At 50.2% G+C, this 20,181-nt stretch overlaps 1 protein-coding gene across 1 annotated transcript; it reads right to left on the reverse strand.

Annotated features, from left to right (window-relative positions):
* Positions 1-227: 227 nt before the first annotated feature.
* SOWAHB (sosondowah ankyrin repeat domain family member B) lies at positions 228-5,351 on the reverse strand. Its single transcript, XM_075606752.1, has one exon. The coding sequence runs from the start codon at positions 5,173-5,175 to the stop codon at positions 2,701-2,703; it is 2,475 nt and encodes an 824-aa protein (XP_075462867.1). The 5' UTR covers positions 5,176-5,351; the 3' UTR covers positions 228-2,700.
* Between the last annotated feature and the right edge of the window lie 14,830 nt (positions 5,352-20,181).

Consider the following 20,181-nt stretch of genomic DNA (forward strand, 5'->3'; position numbering starts at 1 on the left):
CTGATTTAAGATGTAAGATAGCTGCTCCATCTATTTAATAATTTGGAATACCAAAACATGCAAACCTTGAGAAGCTATAATATAAAAAAAAATAAAAACCCACAAAGGCTTTATTCACATTCATAAGAATACAAGTTTGGTCATTTTGTTCAGCTTCACTTCATGTAAACTCACTCGTCATGGGAATCTACTGACTTGAGTTGAGATGTCTCTGGAACACATCTTGGAAAAGAAGTACCTGTTTGTCAATTTTAACATCCAAAAAAGGGAAAAAGCAACAGAGTAATGAGCGCTTTTTTTTGGGTGGGGGCTTTTAGACTTGGCAAAATAAATTCCTTTAGTGTAACCTTAATTGGCAAATGTAACTGCAGTTTGGAAGCCTTGTTCTGCATCTCTAACACGAGGGCCTCACACGCGCATTCCAAGGTTCTGCAAACTTTATCACCATCTATAACTAAGTGGGCTTAGAATACAGCTACCACATGGGTTTAGGGCAGGGGCTTTCAACTCCAGTCCTAAAGACCCTCAAACAGGTCAGGTTTTAAGGATATCTCTGCTTCAGCACAGGTGTGTCAGACCTAGCCACTGGTTGAGCCACCTGCACTGAAGCAGGGATAGCCTTAAAACCTGACCTGTTGGGGGCTTGAGAACTGGAGTTGAGAACCCTTGCTTTTAAGCCATTAGGGTATATTGAGCCAGTCCTTTTTTTTTTTTTTTTAAACAGGAAACAGGCTGACAATTCCAGAAAGCTTCAAGGAAGAAGTAAAAATTAAACAGGACTGGATCAATCTGTCATTGAGCCAAGACATTGTGTAGTCTCCTTGAAGCAGCTCATCTGCCTTAGCACAGAGGTATTGCTTAGTATTTCAGAGGGCTGGCAGGCAAAAAAAGGTGGTAGATATTTTTCAGCTGGCTAGTATCTAACAGAGGCCTGCACAGGGGGTGAGGGGGTCACAAACAGGTCAGGTTTTAGGATTATACATAGATAAATAAAAACAGTTTTTATGCCATTTTTGGCACTCGCAAGTACATTAAAGCAGCAGTTCAAGCAATATCCTACATGTGTGTTTTTTTAATAAACAGTGTACTATGAGAAAATACTTGTAGTATTTAAAAATTACAAAAAAATATGTTTTAAAGACATTTTTAATGTTTCTAATGTAGGAAGCATTTCCAAAGTGAGCCCGCTTCCCCTTCTGATAGGCTCTGGCTCTTGAGCCCCGCACTCTCTCTAGCAGTGCACCAATTGTATCTAGTAACTGCCCAGTCAATCATATTAAAGGAACTACATTGCCCACAATGCTGTGCAAGAACTGAATTAAAGACCCAGAGCAAGCGATCGATTACAGGAGAACGGATCGATCTGTAGCTTAGCTAATCACTTGTCAGTGTGCAGATTGTATTGATGCATATATTGAATGGGGAAAAAATATATATACTTTGTGTTTTCTCCCATATATATATATTTAAAAAAAAAATATATATATATATATATATATATATATATATATATATATATATTAAATGACAGCTTGAACTGCAGCTTTAAGTACTCCTATATGTTTGAAGCAGCTTACTGTATGTGCAGTCCACATAGTATCAAACTGAACTTATATCAGGGGTATGTTTAATGGGTTGAGGCCCATATTTTCTATGTGGAATGGGTATTAAGGGGTCTGCCAGCACCATGTGTCTTATGGCATAGCACTGCTTAGTAAATATGGCCCTAACTCTTTGTTGTCAATGCCATTATGGAAAAGAAAACGTCTGCCTTTTTTGTTTACTGTACATTGTTTCCTTCATACGGCCTTGTTGATGCTGTGACCGTGAAGGGACATGCAGTGGAGTCAAGATAACCAATAACCTGCATTCCTCAAAGTCAGAAATTATCACTCATCAAAATCCAGCACATTAAACTTCTCTCTCTGGCAGTAAATGTAATTCCCCCTTACAATCCACTACTAATGGTCTCATGACACATTGTTCTTCAGTGTTTCACAAGCCAGAGTGTTATAAAGCACTGTACACCGATTGTAATATTGTAATATAAAACTTAGAAACATGCATTGGTTATTAGCAAAGCACACTCTTACTTTGGTCTTCTTCAGTCCTCCTTGTATCAGCATGGGGTTTGGTGGTAGATATATATGCCCATATTTACTAAACTGTGTTGACGAGTGATGGCAGCACATTTACTTGAGAGGGCCATAAGGCATCTTCCGGAACAGCACCATTTAGTAAATATGGGCCATAGAGTAATAGGGATTATTTTGACTCACAAGTTAGTGGTATGCATCACTTGCTCTATTCATTTCTGTGTATCAATAAAAATGCAAAGTTTGAGCGAAAGGGAACCTCTTCTGCCTTAAATACGTGCATGGACCTCTTGTTTCTTATGGTGTTGCAGACACTTTAGGGGGGAATGTTAGATAACTGGCTGCTGTATGATTATCAGCCTGACTATGCGACCCCCACTCATAGCTTGGAGGGGGGGAGGCAGAACACAATTATGTTTAAAGTAAAGTCACAATTTCATTCAAGCAATACATTTCCGTGCTATGCATGTTCACTTCTATAAATATAAAACAATTGTGCATAAATTACAATACAAAGGAAGACCGGTAAGGAGCAAGTACCATTTCTTTACAACATTGAAGCACTGGTCAACATCCCAATTGAGGATTACGAGGGTTTTGTTTTTCAATCACTGTAGATCTCCCTTTCCCTTAAAGCGGGGAGGTGGTTCATTTTCCATTTCTGGTGTTGGGGCTTGAGAAAAGCCGCCAGCGATGCTTTTCTGTTAAGTTGGCTTGATGTATTTTGTGTGCTTAAATTGTAAGTTGTATTTAGGGAACGAGATGCAAAAATTGTTTTACCCTTAGGTGCCCCCAGCAGCTGCCACACTTCCCCAGTGGTTGTGCAGCTCAGGTATTGCCATGCCCTCTTCCCGCTGTTGTCCCTCACTTTCACATTTACTTTGAGCTTTTCCACCAGCATGGTGGCCACCTTGTGATGCCCATGGATAGCAGCTAAGTGTAAAGGCGTATATCCACAACTGGACTTAATGTCCATGTCCAGTTCCATCCCAGCTTTCTTGGCGCCAGTCACAAACTTCTGAAACATTTCCGTGGAACCGTGCTTGGCGATCCAATGCAGAGCAGTGTATCCAGAGATGAAATCTTTGCGTAAAGCCAATTGAGGGTCCTTAATGAACAATCCATAAACCTGGAGCCAGGACCCTGAGGCTGATTTAACAATCCAGTCATGTTCCATGGTGTCTAGGGGCACTGCTGAAGATCTATCATTAAAAGGCTTTTTTATATCAGGTTCAGCTTCTTCTTTTGGGGCATATAGTCTGTGCACTTGTCTTTGCCCTGGAAGACCATTGTCTACAATGAATCTGTTGGAGGTAACAGGCTTTATTGTTATGAGCCTGTCTGTGTCAAGCTGCGGAGCCACCAGTGGAATATTGGGAGTCTTCTTGGAGCGTGAGGGGCGCCTTCTCTTTCTGTAATCCCTGTCAATCAATTCATCATCTGAGGAGGACATCTTTTCCTGCAAGCGTGTACCAATCCTGTTCCTTGGTGGATTGGCTGCCATTGCAAATAAGATGGGGGCCTGATCTGTGAGGAAAGATTTGGCAGTGTAAGGAGATTTACTGCTGTCATTTCCCAAACTAGACACTATTCCACCTTCAAACGCGGTGTCCTTGCCACCCATGTTATCCTCTCTTTGCTGTCCATTGTACAGCTCTATTCTACTAAAGTGCTTCCTGTTTGGGGGATACTTCCTGGAATTCTCTAATTTTGTCTCAATGCTATACTTTTTCTTGCTTGAATCGCTGCAGATGTCTTCCTCATCTCTGTGTTCTGTATCACAGTCCCCACCTTCCCCGCTGTCACTTCCTTCACTTTCACAGCTTTCCTGGTCAATAAAGTCCTCCAGATCATGCAGGGAGAGCTGGCATCTGATGCTCTTGAAGATGGGAATTTGGCACAGCCACATCCCTTGTATATCATTCCCAGGCAGAGGAGGGGAGAGGTTAGGAGTTTCTGCCTGATAATCTGCCAGCAGCACATCTGGCTGGCTGATACCTGAGTCATGTGGGAGCAGTAGAGAGGGGGGAGGTTGTGCTGAATCTATGTACCTGGAGGAGGGAGGGGAAACTGATAGCTCAGAATAATTCCTATCACTCTGCAGTTCTCCATGCACCCAGTCACGGTGCTTTTCTTGCTCAGAGTGCAGCTCCTGGGGGAGTCTACCCATTAAGTGAACACTTGGTGGCTGGAATTCAGTGCAAACCATGCATCCCTGTCTTTGTTCTTGTAGGTCCCTCCAGGTTGCATCCACAAAAGCAGGATTAGCCGTTTCTTTTATGTCCTGTCCCGCAGGTGGGTGTCTCCAATGACCACTTGAGGCTGGGGAGGGCGTCAGATTCGCATTGTTCGCAGTGAGCCTAGGGCTGTCAGCTGGGGGGCAGGATGAGGAGGTGATGCTGGATGGTGAGCGGGTGAGGTTGGATGTTGGGTGGGTGAGGTTTGATGGTGTGGGGGTGAGGTTGAATGGTGATGGGTGGTGCAGTTTTAATATGCTCTCATATGAATAACGCTCAGTCTCCTTATGAGAGGGGACTTCCCATGCCTCCCCATTTATGGCCTCACTGATCTCCCAGTTCCCACCCTGTCCACCTAGAGGCGCCACTGTGCTCTGCTGTAGATGTCCAAAGGTCTCGCTCTGCATCACTTCACCCCACTGGCCACCCCCCTTCCCCTGAACTTGCCCCACACCGGGCTCGCTGCTGCTCCATCCCCTGCCTACCTGAGGTCCCGTGTAACCCTGTCCATGGTCAGCAACTTGATCATCTCGGGTGCTGCCCACACAGTGAGCTGGTTGCTCGAAGTCCTGTGGGGCTGGTGGCCGCCGCAGGTCCTCTCCCAGCAGATCCTGATACCTGCTCCTCAGCACCACATACTTGACAGCTCCCTCCTGCTTCACCACTGCCAGCGAGTTCACGTAGCGCTTGAATTTCTCCCTGCGCTTCAGCTGCTGCTCTGCCGGTGCCAGGGGATCCCTCAGCAAGAGCTTGAAGTGCCCCAGCAATGAGGCATTGGCCACCCTCCCACCAGCCTGACAAAGGAAATCCAGCACCTCTTCCTGGCTCAGCTCCTTGGCCATCCTCACAAAGGAGGGGTCTCCTTCACACCCCCCACCTCTGGCAGAGGTCAATCATGGTGCATACTGTGCAATACACCCACTGGAAGGCACTGCTTCAGCCTGGACGCTTTAACTTTGTGCTTATGAAAACTTCCACTTAGTCACAGTTTCACCTGCACTCCCAGCTCCTCCCCTCTTACAACTGAAGGGCAGAAGGTGGCCTTTTGCCTTCAGAACACCCATCCCCACCCTCTTTTTTTTTTTTCTTTTCCCCAGCCCCCGCAATGAATAACAATTCCCTCCCTCTCCATTCCCTTCTGATTGTGGCAGCAGCAGCAGCATCACACAATCACTGCTCAACAGAGGAGGGAGGTGAGGGTGGGAGGAGCGGAGACACTGGAGTGGCAAAGGAGAAACCCTCAATCCAAGGTGCACAGACACTATCAAGGTGCAGCTGCATATATCTGGTTCATTTATTCTACAAAGTGATGTTACTTTCCTTCTTCTTCTTCTTCTTAAATTTTTTTTTTTTTTACACCTCACAAACTGAGGAAAAAATCCTATCTTCCTAGCACATGCCTTGTAATAAAACAATAAATAATTGTCAAGCATTTAAAAATAACTCTGAACGTGTTTGTTGCACTGTACAGAGTAAAATTATTGTAGGCAGAGGCTCAAGTGGATTAAATTATTTGTGATCTGTGCATGATTTTAAAAAAAGCTGTGTGTGCTGTGCACGCGCATAGTAAGTGAAACTTCTTTGACTTTTGTCACAGAAATTGTATTTGTGTTGGTGTTGGTGATGTTTTAATTAAAAATCAAAATACAATCTCAATGACAAAACGCAAATAAATTTGACTTAGAATGCGCGTGCTCGGCACACATCCCCTGTATTAGCTATTTGCACTAAGTGTGAATTCCGCGTGTGACAGTGTGCGTGTGACTGAGAGTGTGCGTGTGGCTGAGAGTGTGCGTGTGGCTGAGAGTGTGCGTGTGGCTGAGAGTGTGCGTGTGACAGAGAGTGTGCGTGTGACAGAGAGTGTGCGTGTGACAGAGAGTGTGCGTGTGACAGAGAGTGTGCGTGTGACAGAGAGTGTGCGTGTGACAGAGAGTGTGCGTGTGACAGAGAGTGTGCGTGTGACAGAGAGTGTGCGTGTGACAGAGAGTGTGCGTGTGACAGAGAGTGTGCGTGTGACAGAGAGTGTGCGTGTGACAGAGAGTGTGCGTGTGACAGAGAGTGTGCGTGTGGCTGAGAGTGTGCGTGTGGCTGAGAGTGTGCGTGTGGCTGAGAGTGTGCGTGTGGCTGAGAGTGTGCGTGTGGCTGAGAGTGTGCGTGTGACAGAGAGTGTGCGTGTGACAGAGAGTGTGCGTGTGACAGAGAGTGTGCGTGTGACAGAGAGTGTGCGTGTGACAGAGAGTGTGCGTGTGACAGAGAGTGTGCGTGTGACAGAGAGTGTGCGTGTGACAGAGAGTGTGCGTGTGACAGAGAGTGTGCGTGTGACAGAGAGTGTGCGTGTGACAGAGAGTGTGCGTGTGACAGAGAGTGTGCGTGTGACAGAGAGTGTGCGTGTGACAGAGAGTGTGCGTGTGACAGAGAGTGTGCGTGTGACAGAGAGTGTGCGTGTGACAGAGAGTGTGCGTGTGACAGAGAGTGTGCGTGTGACAGAGAGTGTGCGTGTGACAGAGAGTGTGCGTGTGACAGAGAGTGTGCGTGTGACAGAGAGTGTGCGTGTGACTGAGAGTGTGCGTGTGACTGAGAGTGTGCGTGTGACTGAGAGTGTGCGTGTGACTGAGAGTGTGCGTGACACTGAGAGTGTGCGTGTGACAGAGAGTGTGCGTGTGACAGAGAGTGTGCGTGTGACAGAGAGTGTGCGTGTGACAGAGAGTGTGCGTGTGACAGAGAGTGTGCGTGTGACTGAGAGTGTGCGTGTGACTGAGAGTGTGCGTGTGACTGAGAGTGTGCGTGTGACTGAGAGTGTGCGTGTGACTGAGAGTGTGCGTGTGACTGAGAGTGCGCGTGTGACTGAGAGTGCGCGTGTGACTGAGAGTGCGCGTGTGACTGAGAGTGCGCGTGTGACTGAGAGTGCGCGTGTGACTGAGAGTGCGCGTGTGACTGAGAGTGTGCGTGTGACTGAGCATGTGCGTTTGACTGTGCGTGTGACTGCGTGTGACTGCATGTGCGTCTGACTGTGAGTGTGACTGAGTGTGTGTGACTGAGTGTGCGTGTGACTGTGTGTGGGGGTCTGGGGGGGTCAGTGTGTGGGGGTCTGGGGGGGTCAGTCAGAGTGTGTGGGGCGCTGGGGGGGTCAGGCAGTGTGAATTCCGCGTGTGAGTGTGCGTGTGACTGAGAGTGTGCGTGTGACTGAGAGTGTGCGTGTGACTGAGAGTGTGCGCGTGACTGAGAGTGTGCGCGTGACTGAGAGTGTGCGCGTGACTGAGAGTGTGCGCGTGACTGAGAGTGTGCGCGTGACTGAGAGTGTGCGCGTGACTGAGAGTGTGCGCGTGACTGAGTGTGCGCGTGACTGAGTGTGCGCGTGACTGAGTGTGCGCGTGACTGAGCGTGTGCGCGTGACTGAGCGTGTGCGCGTGACTGAGCGTGTGCGCGTGACTGAGCGTGTGCGTGTGACTGAGCGTGTGCGTGTGACTGAGCGTGTGCGTGTGACTGAGCGTGTGCGTGTGACTGAGCGTGTGCGTGTGACTGAGCGTGTGCGTGTGACTGAGCGTGTGCGTGTGACTGAGCGTGTGCGTGTGACTGAGCGTGTGCGTGTGACTGAGCGTGTGCGTTTGACTGTGCGTGTGACTATGTGTGTGCGTGTGACTGCGTGTGCGTCTGACTGAGTGTGACTGAGTGTGCGTCTGACTGAGTGTGACTGAGTGTGCGTGTGACTGAGTGTGACTGAGTGTACGTGTGACTGAGTGTGCGTGTGAGTGTGACTGAGTGTGTGTGACTGAGTGTGCGTGTGACTGTGAGTGTGTGTGGGGGTCTGGGGGGGTCAGTGTGTGAGGGTCTGGGGGGGTCAGTCAGTGTGTGTGGGAGTCTGGGGGGGTCAGGCAGTGTGTGTGGGGGTCTGGGGGGGTCAGGCAGTGTGTGTGGGGGTCTGGGGGGGTCAGGCAGTGTGTGTGGGGGTCTGGGGGGGTCAGGCAGTGTGTGTGGGGGTCTGTCAGTGTGTGGGGGTCTGGGGGGTACAGTCAGTGTGTGTGGGGGTCTGGGGGGTTCAGTCAGTGTGTGTGGGGGTCTGGGGGGCTCAGTCAGTGTGTGTGGGGGTCTGGGGTGGTCAGTCAGTGTGTGTGGGGGTCTGGGGGGGTCAGTCAGTGTGTGTGGGGGTCTGGGGGGGTCAGTCAGTGTGTGTGGGGGTCTGGGGGGGTCAGTCAGTGTGTGTGGGGGTCTGGGGGGGTCAGTCAGTGTGTGTGGGGGTATGGGGGGGTCAGTCAGTGTGTGTGGGTCTCTGGGGGGTCAGTCAGTGTGTGTGGGGGTCTGGGGTGGTCAGTCAGTATGTGTGGGGGTCTGGGGGGGTCAGTCAGTGTGTGTGGGGGTCTGGGGTGGTCAGTCAGTATGTGTGGGGGTCTGTCAGTGTGTGTGGGGGTCTGGGGGGGTCAGTCAGTGTGTGTGGGGGTCTGGGGGGGGTCTGTCAGTGTGTGGGGGGGTCCGGGGGGGGTCAGTCAGTGTGTGGGGGGGTCCGTCAGTGTGTGGGGGGTCCGGGGGGGTCCATCAGTGTGTGGGGGGTCCGGGGGGGGGGTCCGCGCGGGTTGCGCCCGGGTTTTTGTACCACCGCTTCCTGGGGGGCCCGCAAACGCCCACGTCACTGGAGAGCTGAATGGCGCCGCTGCCAGCCGCTTCTGCGCATGCGCGGCATGGCAGCGGTAGTGGAAGTTAGGCGGGCCCATGTGTGGGCTGGGAGGGAGGTCCCATCGGGTAAGGAAAGGGTGGGTGGGGGGCTGTCCCGGTCGGGCGGTCTCTGCTGTCCCGAGCAGCAGACGGGGACACATGTCAACAGCCGTGGCAGCGGGCGGGGAACGGCGCCGCTGCCAACCGCTTCTGCGCATGCGTGGCTTTCCTCCAGTCCCCATCATTACTGAGCATGCGCGGCTTGGCAGCGGATGTGCGGGGGGAATGGCGGCGTTAGGAGCGGCGCCGGCGGCTATCGCCGCCGCCGCATGTTATCAGCCATGTGGGGGGAGCAGCGGCCGTTAGGAGCGGCGCCGGCGGCTATCGCCGCCGCCGCCGCATCTGATTTGTGGAGCGGGTGTGATGTCAGTGTTGGGGTCGGGCTGAGCCAGAACACAGCCCGGCCTCAACTGCCAGCACTGACGTCACATCCGTTTCATTTCTGTCTCCACAATTCATTTTTGCCCCAGTTCGAATGAGGTGCCACTAAGGAAGTTTCACTTCAAAAACGCTAAATACTGGGGAGAAGCTCTTCACTGTAAAAAAAAAATTAATTAAAAAAATATATATATATATATATAGCAAATGGATATATTCCTGTATGCTCATTTGCATGTCTTAGACAGGTCTGAAACCCCGCCTTTCACCATTATCACCCAGCACACAGCACTTCCACTGAAGCAAGGGATTCTGGGAAATGACATGCAAATGAGCCAACAGTGCCACCTTTTGCTTCAAAACCATTTAACATGGTCCCCTATAAGGGCACAGCTTTGAGCACAGCCTGGGTTAAGATGCATAGCCAGTAAACCCACCCACAGACAGACTGTTTCAACCTTAATGGGTCTCCTCAGTGTGGGGTTGGTTATACTGGCTTTGCAAAATGAAGCAGGGATAGGTTTCACCACACTTAGTTAAGTTATTGTTGGTACAAAAAGTGACAAAAACCATCCACAGCAAAGCATATAGCAAATGGAAATATTACTGTATGCTCATTTGCATGTCTTAGGCCTGGGACATGGTGCAGAGAGCGCTGATGCTTATGCTCTCCTGATCAAGCAGGAGATTTTGTGCCAGGTGGGAGGCTTTTGGGAGGCGGGCCTGGAGGCGGATCGGGAGGCGGGGCTAGCACGCCACGTCACGGCGCCGACGTCACGGACTTCTGGCAGTCACGTGACCGGCCCAGCGCTTGCATGAGCAGCAAAATTTAAACTTGCCTGTCTCCTGCATTTCCACAAGCCTCCGCACGCCTGCGGAAGCGTGCGGAAGCGTCATCGAAAGCCGCGCTGATAGGGATAATGTTTCCCCTTAGCGCGACTCAGTGCGCCTCAGCACGGTCTTTTTGACCATGTCCGAGGCCTTAGACAGGTCTGCAACCCTGCCTTACACCATTATCACCCAGCACATAGCGCTTCCACTGCAGCAAGGGATTCTGGGAAATGACATGCAAATAAGCACACAGTAATATTTCTAGGGGTGTACCGAATACCCGGAATTACTCGGTACCCAGCGTTACCCGGCACATTTCCAGCTTCCTGGACATTACCCGGACCCAGCAACTGAGAAGTGGGATCGGCGCCGGGTAATGTCAGGGTAGCTGAAAATCTTATTACTTACTTACCTTTCAGCCGGCGTGGGACAGCAGGATTCTATAGCGGAGAAGGAACGGAGGTGGGGCGGGCGGGAACGGAGGTGGAGTAGAGTTGGGGGGAGCAGAAGAGGTGCAGTGGAGGAGGAGTGGAGGTGGGGCGAGTGGAAGAGGAGCGGAAGTGGAGCGAGCGGAAGAGGTGCAGAGGAGGAGCGGAGGTCGGGCGGGAACGGAGGTTGGGTGGGTGCGGAGTTGGGGCGGGCAGCAGCAGAAGAGGAGCAGAGGTCGGTGGAGTGGAGGAGCAGAGGTGGGGGGAGCGTAAGAAGAGCACAGGTCGGTGGAGGAGGAGCGGTGCAGAGGAGGTGGGGGGAGTGGAATAGGAGCAATGTCGGGCGGCAGCCGAGGTCAGGTGGTTGCGGAGTTGGGGCAGGCACGAGCAGAGGTGGGACGGGCAGCAGCAGAAGAGGAGCAGAGGTCGGTGGAGTGGAGAAGGAGCGGAGGTGGGGGAGCGGAGGTCGGGCGGGAACGGAGTCGGGTGGGTGCAAGCAGAAGAGGAGCGGAGGTCGGGCGGAAGAGGAGCAGAGTTGCAAAGGTGGGGCGGGCAGGAGAGAAGGCGGCCGCTGAAGACACCTCTGATGCTGCCAGAGGACCGCTGCTGCTTGTCCTAGATATCGCCGCAACCCTGCAGGTAAGTGTCATACCGGGTAGCCGGCCGGGTAAACCCATCGATTTGGGCGGGGTACCCGTTACCCGTTTTTTTTTTTTTTTTAATCATTACCCGGTACAACACTAAATATTTCCATTTGCTATATGCTTTACTGTGGAGGGATTTTGTCACTTTTTGTACCCACCATAACTTAACTAAGTGTATATATATAATATATATATATTATGTTTTCCAATTTGTAATTTTTGAATTAAATTCTATTATGGTATATATATACACATATATTACATTTCCAATTTTTAATTTTGTAATTAAATTCTATTACGGTATCACGCTATGGAGCTTCTGCTTCTTTTTCTTTAAATAAATATATATATATACAGTGGTCGACAAATCACCCAAAAATCTACTCGCCAAATAAAAAAATCTACTCGCCACCTAGTACCACACGTGTGCTGCTTGGGCCAATAGGAGCTCGCCACGATGTTAAATCCACTCGCCCAGGGCGTGCAAATGTATAGGTTTGTCGAACACTGTATATATAATATATATATATATATATATATATATATATATATATATATATATATATATATATATATATATATATAGGGTGTGGGGTGCATATACCTGCTGGCAACAGGAGGGATGAGTCGTCCGCCGATGGTAGTGGGGACACAGGAACAGGCTTCTGGGGTTTATACCCCACATATCTCTTTAGCAGTGCTGCGTCTCCATCTGCCGTAAGCTCCAGGAACTGAAGGTGATCTCCCACGGTAGAACTTATTACCTCTCCCCCCCCAGTAAGGTCACGCACCAGGCAGGAGGTATATTGCAAAACAGGAACGGGTTTATTACTACACTCTGCAGTAACAGTTACACGGCAGTCTTCTGCCAGATATAGTCTGTCAGGTCAACTATCACTGAAGATGGTCCCTGGACTGTCACTACAGGCCCTGCAGCCATCCTAGCTCTTCCCCACCTCCCTAGCAGAGGCAGAGGTATGATTCACACTCACTCTCCCCCGGAGGGAAGAGCCCATGGGAAGGCCCCAATCTCAGGCTCCCAGTTGTGTGACCTGCCTTCCTCAGAGGAGAAAGAACAACTAAGGCTGCGAACCCGCTGAGGCCAGCGGGGCGCGCGGCCGCGGACCACCAGACCCTTGCCCGAATGGTCCCTGCCCCCGCTGCCTCCTTCCGGCAGGGCTGACTACGTACTGTGACGCGTCAGCCGGCCGATGCTGCAAGATCCTTGTGATTTTCGGCGCTGACACGTCACGTGGTTCGCGAGTCAGCCAATGGGGAGGGAAGGAGCTAGATGGGAGGCGCCTTGGGCGGGGAGCAGGGAAGGAGCTGCGGGTTAAAGTGTGTATGTATGTATGTATGTGTGTATGTGTGTGTGTGTGTGTGTGTGTGTGTATGTGTGTGTGTATGTGTATATCTATATGTATATGTGTGCGTGTATGTGTGTGGGGGGCTGGACGGCACCACGATCAGATCCCGCCCCCCTCCCACTCCCGCCCCACCCCGCTCCGGCTCCCGGCTCCCTACAGACCGCATATCGCGGTCTGTGTCTGTCAGCGCCCCGCCTGTCTGCAGTGCGGGCACGCTGACTGAGGGAGCGGGGCCTTGGCCTAACTTTAGGGCGATCCCGTCCTTAAGTACAGCCAGAAGACGGGCACCCCGTTGTCCCAGCTACAATATGTATTATATATATATATCCCACATGTATTTCTCTTTAAACAGAAAGTGGAACTGTAAGAAAAAAGGTAATGAGATCTTTGACTGTAAATAATTAAAACACACAGTGGTGCCCTTGGTTTGCAAATAAAAAGTTGCTGTAACAGCTGTAACAGCATCACAGTTTTTGACACAATTGTTGGCATATTGAGTATGCACTGAAAAGCTTACATGCAAATTGTAGGTGGAAAGAATACAGAATAAGACAAAAACTGTCAATAAAACTTCAGGGTACAATGTTTACACAAATTGCCGGAAAAACTAAAGATATTATGTAAACCTTATTATATAAAAGACTTCAAACACAACCTTTTTTAGTAAACAGTTTTAATGCAGCTCTCTGTTGGACTCCCTTTGTAAAACCTGTCCTGGATTGACCAGGAGCCCTGTGGCAACTCTGCTGTGGGTGCTGATTGCTGTGACATTGAGTCACAGAGGAGGTGGAATAAAGACATGTGAAAGTTTGTCTCTGAACTCCCCACCCGACCTTAACAGTACAGTATGTCTGGTTGTATCTGGGTGTGTAAGGCAGCATTACATCAGCTCTGATTTCTATTTGAAGACAATACAATAAATGGTTCAGTGGAATAGAACATTAACCACTTGCATTGAATTATTTCCTTGACACAATTACAGCTATTTCAACCTTTCACTTCACAATGCCTGTATAGAAAAGCAATACAAATAACACACCTATTTGTGTGATTTTTTTTCTTTTTAAACAGTTCTAATTCAGTTTTATTCTGATTAGATAATTCAGTGTGAATTTACCCTAAGTATTGCTGATTTGGAAATAGTGCTGCAATTTAGGTGTGAACTCACTAACTAGCTCAGAATGATCACATACTGTACATAATGGGTTGGAAGAAGTGGCTCAGGGAGTAAAATTGACTACATTTTGATTTTGAGGATTAGGGGAGCCTACAGTGGCTCAAATTTTAGTATTACCTTTTTGTGTCCTTGGGCAAGTTATTCTATCTCCCAGTGTCTCAGGCACCCAAATTGCCATTTGTGAGCTTGTGCCTAAAAAGTTATATATAGTGCCCGCGTGCTATATTGCAATTGTGAAGCTTTTTGAGTCCCATTAGGAGAAAATGCCGTATGAAATGAAATTATTATAGTGTATGAAACAAAAAGCTTAAATTGTGAAAGAAACGTTTAGGGATTCAACTTTATTGCAGCTCAAAGGTCACTATTCAAATAAGCTGTGAAGCGAGCTTCCCCTTGCTCAGGAAGATTTAAACTCCACTCATAAAAGGTTAGCAACAAATAAATATGCATTGTTGTGGGGAGTTGCAGCTGAAATTGTTTTTTTGTTGTTGTTTTTTTTTTTTGTTGCTCTGAAATTACTGCCCCACAAGATAGTGGTGACAAATACAGTGGAATTGTTTAGCAAAGATTTGCCAAATGATTGGAATGGAAAGCAATACATTGCAAAGCACATACAGTACTTACACTGAGCAAGTTAAAACATAGTCAGCGTATTGATCCAGAGAGCAGTGGGGTTTCCTTTCACTGGAGTCAGGAAATAATATTTTGCCCTTGGCTTTATGTTTGCCTTCCTCCGGATAAATATAAGTATATTTGCAAATCCAGTATCTCACCCAGTTGAAATGAACCAACGGTTGAACTTGATGGGCAAATGTCTTTATTAAACTACTGTTACTGTAAAAAAAAAAAAACGAGCAAAGTATTTGGTTGCCATGGAAACATTGAATCAGCAATTGAAACATTGAAGCACCCCAATTTGTTTTTTTTTAGCTTCCCTGAAATGAGATTCTCTGTGTGGTCCAGGATCCCCTACTAGAGATGGAAAACCAGTCCAAATCTGTCTCCCGGATATTTCCGAATTTGCCATTCAAAATCTGTTCTGTGTAAAATCTACCAATGGATTATTACAGTTTCAATCCGTGTGGATTAATCCAAACCCGCCATTGGATTAATTCTGCTGGTGGATTTTAAGAATCCAATCCGCGGATGGATTGTCGGTGTTAAAAAAAAAAAAAAAAATTTGCAAAAGGCTGATCCACTGAAATCCACAGACCAAAGGAACCGGTGGAACCAAATCCGCTCCAAAAATGTGCCCGTCTTTACCTTTAACCTCCAGAGACTCCCAGCTCCCAAGATATTTGTACTTTTTTTTTGTGTGCCGGTTTTGACACACAAAAAAGGTCAAATATGACCACGGGTCATGAATAGAAAGTCACAACATCATCTCCTGAGGACATTGCAAGCATCTATTGAAACATACAGGGCAGCAACACCAGAAATAGCCAAAGCAGCACCATCATGAAGAAACAAGGTTTCTTATACTCGTTCCTTTGGATTGATTTAGAAGGGCAGCATCGTGATGTCCCAGCAATGTGTCGGTTTCAGCTGAGCCCTTTCTTAAGCATAGGGCCATGTTGTGTCTATCGGGGAAGTATTCTTCCCTGGTGGCCAAACCTGCTCAGTAATTAGGAATCAGGGGGTCCTCTGAGGGAATAGTAGATCAGCTCTGGGGAACCCTGTTCTTTAGACCTGAGTACGGCAACTCTGTCGCCAATCGCCACAAGTGGCGAATTGGCCATGAAAGTGTGGCAAATTTTGAGTTTGCCAGCTCCCACAGTAAAATAAACTTTTTTCCTGGCGGAGTGTGCTTGTTTCCGCTTTCTGAATGAGTCAACGAAGTGAAGCAGGAGCAGATGATAGTGCTGAGGTGAGGGAAGCAGCCTATTTTGATCTGGTTTAATACTGATTGGCCGGCGAAGCCGGCCAATTCAGTTAAACCGCAATTCTACTTGTTGCCAAGTAGAACAAAGAAAAACCAGTCAAACAAATATATAAGGGAACCAACAAGTGCACTGTAAAAAGTGCACTTAAAAAAGAAGGGTTAACTCAGAAGACCCCATCATGGAGGATACCGAGCAGAGCACCCCGCCTAATGCCCACTGGGAGGCAAACTCCGAAACCGTCCCAGCGGACTTGGCGTACATGAACTCTGCCCGAATACGGGAGTGCACCAGCGCCCGGAATACTGCCACGATGTTCGTTGGGACCCCCCTCTCCAAACACTGCCTCCTGGTCTTGTAAATGGCTACCTTAGCCACTGCCAGGAGCAGGTTGACTAGGAGATCCCTAGGCTTATGTCTCGGGACACTGGGCACCCAAAAATAAAAAGATGAGGGGAAAAACCCAGCCAGAACTGCAGAAGAAGGCTCCTCAAGGTGGATAAGAGGGGCTGCAGTCTGGCGCAGCTCAGATAAATGTGGAATACGGACTCCCGCTCGCCACAGAAGGGACAGGCGACGGGGGAGTCCGTGAAGTGTGCCAAGTACTCTCCTGTGCTCAGTGCACCGTGGAGGACCCTCCAACTCAAATCCCCGGTGGGACGGGGAACCAAAGCTGAATAGAGCTCTCTCCACCGGGGTCTCTCGCCCTCGTTCCCAAGAAATACCCGCCTCCAGATGGTATCTGGGTGGGTGACAAGGGCGAGGTAGTGCCCTATATGGAGCACCAGAGAATACAGGACTTTCCTCGGCATGCCGCAGAAACATGCCGGGGACATATCCCCCAACCTGCTGAGGTTGGGGGAGATAGGAGCCCGAGGGGGTTGCCGTGGTTTGGGTTCTACGCAAAGATCCGGAGAGCTGAAGTTGATAGGTTGACAATGCTCTCCGGTCTGCAAAACCCCCTCAATGAAGGTGCGTGAGTCGGGGTGGATTGCATCTTTAATCTCCTGGATCAAATGACGAGGGACACGGGCAGTAAGCATACCCATACGGGGCGCAAGCACCTCTGTGCTTACCCAGTCTCGCCGCTCATAGTCCAGGAGATCCCTGGTCACTTGCGCCAGGATTAGCCGACGGCAAATAGAGGGTGAATCCAACATCCGAGCCCCCACTGCTGGATTATACAGCAGGGGCTCGGCGAGGAAATCAACCCCCACCGCCTGTTCCTTCCTGGTCGCGGAGACCAGTTTCCAGGCCTTTAATAAGTCCCGGTAGTATGCCGGCAGCTCCGAGAGGTTTCTTCCTAAACCCTCGGGCCTGATGATAAACAGTTGCCGGTCATACCTCATACTGCGCAGTTGGCGAAAGAAACTGGTCGCAAGCTGGCACCACTGCGGAGACGGATCCGCGAATAGGTATCTCTGCAGGTATTGGAGGCGGAAAGTGTGTAACTGGGAGCGGACACACCACTCCCTGTCCACCCTCGTCCAAAGGAAGGCACGCAACCTCCACAGAGACCCAATGCTTCCCCATCCAGAGAAAATCCATCAATCTCCTCTGGATCTTGTTGATAAATTCGGGGGGCGGACCCATGGCTATCAGCCAGTGCCAAAGCTGACTGGCCACCAGCTGGTTGATCACCAGGGTTCTTCCCCTAAGGGAAAGCATTCTCGACAGATAAACCCATGACCCCAGACGAGCAATGACTCGTTCTTCAAGTTCACTGAAGTTTTCTGGGGCTGGGTCCTCTGCAGCAGACAGGTAGACTCCCAGATATTTGAGAGTATCGCTCCCCCACGAGATATTACGAAACGCGGGGGGCAAAGAGTCCACCTGTAAGGGACCCACCAAAATGCCGGAGCACTTGGACCAGTTGATCCGAGCAGAAGAGGCCGCGGTGTAGACCTCTTGGCATGCTTGTGCCCGCTCCAGATCATCTAGGTCCTGAGCCACGAGGAGCACGTCATCGGCATAAGCCGACAGGACTACCCGCATGCTGGGCTCTTGCAGCACCAGCCCGGTGAGCCTCCTCCTCAGTAGGCAGAGGAAGGGCTCGATGGCCAGCGCGTATAGTTGCCCAGACAGGGGACACCCCTGACATATTCCCCGACCAAACACAAAAGGTGCCGTCAGGGACCAATTAATTTTTACCAGACACTCTGCAGAGGCGTACAGCATCCGGAGAAAGCCCACAAATTGTGGGCCAAAGTCAAACTCCCGCAGGGTCTGCATGAGGTAACGGTGATCCACCCTGTCAAACGCCTTCTCCTGATCTAGGGACAGGAGGGCGAGTGACAGACCAGTCCTCTGCGCGTGGTGTAGCAGGTCCCGGACCAGAAAAATGTTGTCATGAATGCTCCGGCTCGGGACAGTATAGGACTGGTCGGGGTGAATCACCTCTGCCAGCACGGACTTGAGCCTCAGCGAGAGCACTTTGGCTACGATCTTATAATCTGTGCTGAGCAGTGAGACCGGTCACCAGTTAGAGATCTGGCGGAGATCCCCCTTCTTCGGCAGCAGAGACAGTATTGCACGCCGACATGAAAGGGGCACCTCACCAGTCTCCAGGGCTTCGGCCAGGACCTCGGGGAAATCAGGTCCCAGCATCTCCCAAAAAAACCGGAAGAACTCCACAGTCAGCCCGTCTAGCCCCGGCGCTTTTCCGTGGGACATGAGATTAAGAGCTTCAGAGAGCTCGGCCAGAGTCAAAGGTAACTCAAGCCGCTCTCTTCCACCCTCGCTGACCGTGGGAAGCCCCTCCCATAAGACCCTGCACGCATCCGGCTGGATGGACTCCGGAGAGAAAAGATCTACGTAAAACCTCCGGGTTCTGTCCCGGATGCTCTCCGGGTCAGTCAGAGGGGTACCGTCCTCTGCTAGCAAGCAGGTGATATGTTTACGGTTTCCCCTCTTTTTCTCCAGCGCGTAGAAGAGGCGTGACCCGCGACCCTCTTCCCGAAGGAAGTGGATGCGGGATCGCACATACGCCCCCCGAGCTCTCCAATCTTCCAAGTCCTGGAGAGCGCACTTCCTCTCCACGTACGCACACTGCAGGAACTGGTCTCCTGCCACAGACAGCCGCCTCTCGAGATTGAGCACCTCTTCCCTCTCGATCTCAGCATCGCGCCACCTGCTGGCACCTTTAGTGTGCTCTTGACAAACGAGGCGCAGATGAACCTTGCCCACGTCCCAACACTGCTCTAACGTGGCAAAGTCTGACCTGCAACCTCTCCAGGCCATCCAAAAGTCTCGGACCGTCATCGCAAACCCCTTGTCCTCCAACAACGTATTGTTGAAGTGCCAATATGCGGCCGAGGGTGCTGCAGGTAGCAGCGTCACCGTCACGGACGCACAATTGTGGTCCGAAAACGGCACCAGCCTAATGGCACTGGACTGGGCTCGTGACAGGCTGTGGCTGGAAATATACAGCCTGTCGATCCGGGACCAGGACATCCGTTCACCCCTAAACACCCTAACATGGGTGAACTCAGTGGATGCCTCAGGATGTTGTTCTCGCCAGACGTCTACCAAGGAGTAGCGGGTGATGACCTCGCGCAAGGCCGACGCAGAACACGGGTGTGGCTCCGGACCATTCCGGTCTTTCCGAGCCTCGAGGGTACAGTTACAATCACCCCCGAGCACCACGTATTCGTCCGCGTCGACTGTCTCCAGGTATTCAGACATTCTGACGAAGAACTGCCTTCTCAGGGGTCCGGTGGCAGGAGCATACACGTTCAGGAAATTAAACGTGTAGTCCTCGTGTCGGACCCTGATATGCAACAGGCGACCTGGAACAACAGCTTTGGCAAGCAGCAGCTCAGGTTGAAAGGATTCAGAGAACAGGGTCACCACCCCACAAGATATCGAAATGAGGTGGCTGAAAAAGACCTTGCCTCGCCACTCCAGATGCCAGCTGGCTTCAGCCTCTGGAGTGGTATGGGTTTCCTGCAGGAAACTCACAGAATACTTTCCCTTTTGTAAAAAGGAGAGTACCTGGAACGTGCGAAACCCGTCCTTACATCCATTTACGTTTAGTGTACCGATGCTCAAAGCCATTGGTAATCAAGAGTCTTGCTTCCCATAGGCGCTCAGGGTACTATACCCCGAGAAGCCTTTACGTGCTCTCGCAACACTTTGTTAAACTTTAGGACCCGAGCATGTTCGATAGTCCCGGAAAGTTTGGCCTTGTGGTTAGCCTTGATATATACTCTGAGAGAGTGGAGAATGACCGAAGCATCCTTCCACCTCTCAAGGGCCAACTGCACCTTCGTATGTCCGTGTCTACAGAGGGTTTCATCCAGGAAACTATCTAGCTCCCGGGCAGGGATAATGGGGATCGAGGAGTCCACTGACTCCATGGTGCCAGAGGACTCCCCACTGAGCCCCAACTCCCCAGGCTCCTCTTGGCTGGAGAATTCAAGACCCCCGTCCTTCTC

This window comes from Ascaphus truei, chromosome 1 (genome assembly GCF_040206685.1).
Source record: "Ascaphus truei isolate aAscTru1 chromosome 1, aAscTru1.hap1, whole genome shotgun sequence".
Lineage (NCBI taxonomy): Eukaryota > Metazoa > Chordata > Amphibia > Anura > Ascaphidae > Ascaphus > Ascaphus truei.

What these genes read in the sequence shown, in the direction of transcription:
- SOWAHB (XM_075606752.1), bottom strand. Translation starts at nt 5,175, where the DNA reads ATGGCCAAGGAGCTGAGCCAGGAAGAGGTGCTGGATTTCCTTTGTCAG.